This window comes from Laccaria bicolor, genomic scaffold (genome assembly GCF_000143565.1).
Source record: "Laccaria bicolor S238N-H82 LACBIscaffold_397 genomic scaffold, whole genome shotgun sequence".
Classification (NCBI taxonomy): domain Eukaryota; kingdom Fungi; phylum Basidiomycota; class Agaricomycetes; order Agaricales; family Hydnangiaceae; genus Laccaria; species Laccaria bicolor.
In genome coordinates, this window is record NW_001890248.1 from 1 (window position 1) to 1,620 (window position 1,620).

General features: G+C 49.1%; 2 protein-coding genes across 2 annotated transcripts in view; one reads left to right on the forward strand and one right to left on the reverse strand.

Annotated features, from left to right (window-relative positions):
* Nucleotides 1–131: 131 nt before the first annotated feature.
* On the forward strand, nt 132–352 carry LACBIDRAFT_308138 (uncharacterized protein; the record flags this gene model as incomplete). The annotated part of the gene is made up of 2 exons (XM_001891114.1): nt 132–258; nt 327–352. Coding segments are annotated over 2 exons (153 nt in total), but the record flags the coding sequence as incomplete, so codon positions are not given.
* Nucleotides 353–1,144: 792 nt separating this feature from the next.
* LACBIDRAFT_336184 (uncharacterized protein) overlaps nt 1,145–1,620 on the reverse strand; it is a gene marked incomplete at both ends in the record, with an annotated part of 701 nt that continues 225 nt past the window's right edge. Inside the window, 3 exons of the mRNA XM_001891116.1 lie at nt 1,145–1,215; nt 1,272–1,450; nt 1,498–1,547. Of these exons, the coding sequence (XP_001891151.1) occupies nt 1,145–1,215; nt 1,272–1,450; nt 1,498–1,547 (300 nt within the window). The remainder of the gene's footprint in view (nt 1,216–1,271; nt 1,451–1,497; nt 1,548–1,620) is intronic.

Below are 1,620 nucleotides of genomic sequence, written 5' to 3' on the forward strand. Positions count from 1 at the left end.
CGAAGATGTACACGTCGTGGGTGAGCTTGGAAAGGTGGATGAGAGGCGGTGACAGTAAATGATTGAATGACCAAGGTACGTCCATCCTTGTGCCAAATCTCCATAAACTGAATATGCGTACGTCGTTCCAGCCTACAACATTGAACGAAAACAAGAAACGAGTCTTGGGAGGACCACATCGTGCCGATATAGCGATTGCCGGAAGTCAATACCTTGCGTCGATGCAAGGTGGGACGGTGATGACGCTAAACGAAATGTGTAAGTGCTTCTTCGTGCTTAGGGTGTTGAATCACTTAGCAAACCTTCCTATTCTTTTCTTTTCATAGTTTTCGAGGGCAACGAAGCCATCTAACATAACCCACACGTGGACAGGGCGTTTAGCGGATGGCAGGACTTCGTCTTAAGCCTGGGGGACCGATGGCGAGGTGGAAGGGTTTTGGAAGCTGGAGGATGGTGTGTGACCATTTTGCGGACGACGAGACGTCGTCTTGGGGCAGGGAAGGTGCAGGGCATTGTGGAACCGTCAGAAAGACTCGAGGAGCATGACACATCGAAGGCCTTTTTGCAAGTGGGGTAAGCTTAATGCTCGTGTCTTTTGCCGGCACGTCGACAATTCACTTGGAAAGTATCACAGCAGTGACCTTTCCACTCCTCAGGATCATACCCGACTCGCAAACGCGAAATGCCACCTGTCCGTAGCGGATACGTTCATTTCTCCCGATTCCTCGCCCTTCCGGCGGCATTTACGCGTTAGATGTTGATGTTGGGCCTTCGTGTACGCGCGACATTGTTGTGTTGTTCGTCGCTTCCGGTGTTGTTTCGATTTGGAGTAGGCAATAGAGTGAAGTCTATGAAAGAAACTTGCGGAAAAGAGTATATGTACTTACGTTCGCGTAAAACTGCCAAATCTAACACTTAGTCGTTGCTGGACATGTCCGTGTGTGCATCACGTTAGAATTGAAGTTAAAGTCTTCGTGTGCGCGTTATTATTGCTTTGTTCATCTTCTCCAATGTCGTTTCGGTTTGTAGTAGGTAGTAAGACAAAATTTCTGGGTTTGAGTAGGACAAGAAGTGAATTTGGTTCTACATACTCGCGAATTAGAAATGGTGACAGTTCCCTTTCCCTCGACCTGACCGCATTCCTCTACTCCATCGTATACCATCCATCCGTTTCGTAGATGACGGTGTGCGCGACGGAACCGTTGCGGGCGACGACTGTAGAAATTTTGGCTCCAATAAATATCGGCAAGGGAATTAAGTAACGTACTCACAGGTAATAGGTGTCAAGTCTTCAAGATCGAGCTCGCGGTCGTAATCGGAGAACATCTCCGTACGTCCATCTTCAAAGATGTGGGCCGCCCAGCACTGGAAGTAGAAGCGTTCGCCCCCCTGGACGAACCCAAAAACTGTCGAGTGACGTTGACGAGTCCTCGAAGTATGGAGGCCGTTGCTGAAGGATGATTAGTATGCAATATGGGATCAAGGATAAGAACTCACAAGATGACGACCGCCCACTGATGCTCGCCGAAAGAAGTGTCTACGTTGTTCTTGATTTTCCCAATGTTGCACAGAACGCGCTGAATTCTTCGCTGCGCCGGGGCGAGTTGGTAAGGACGTCGG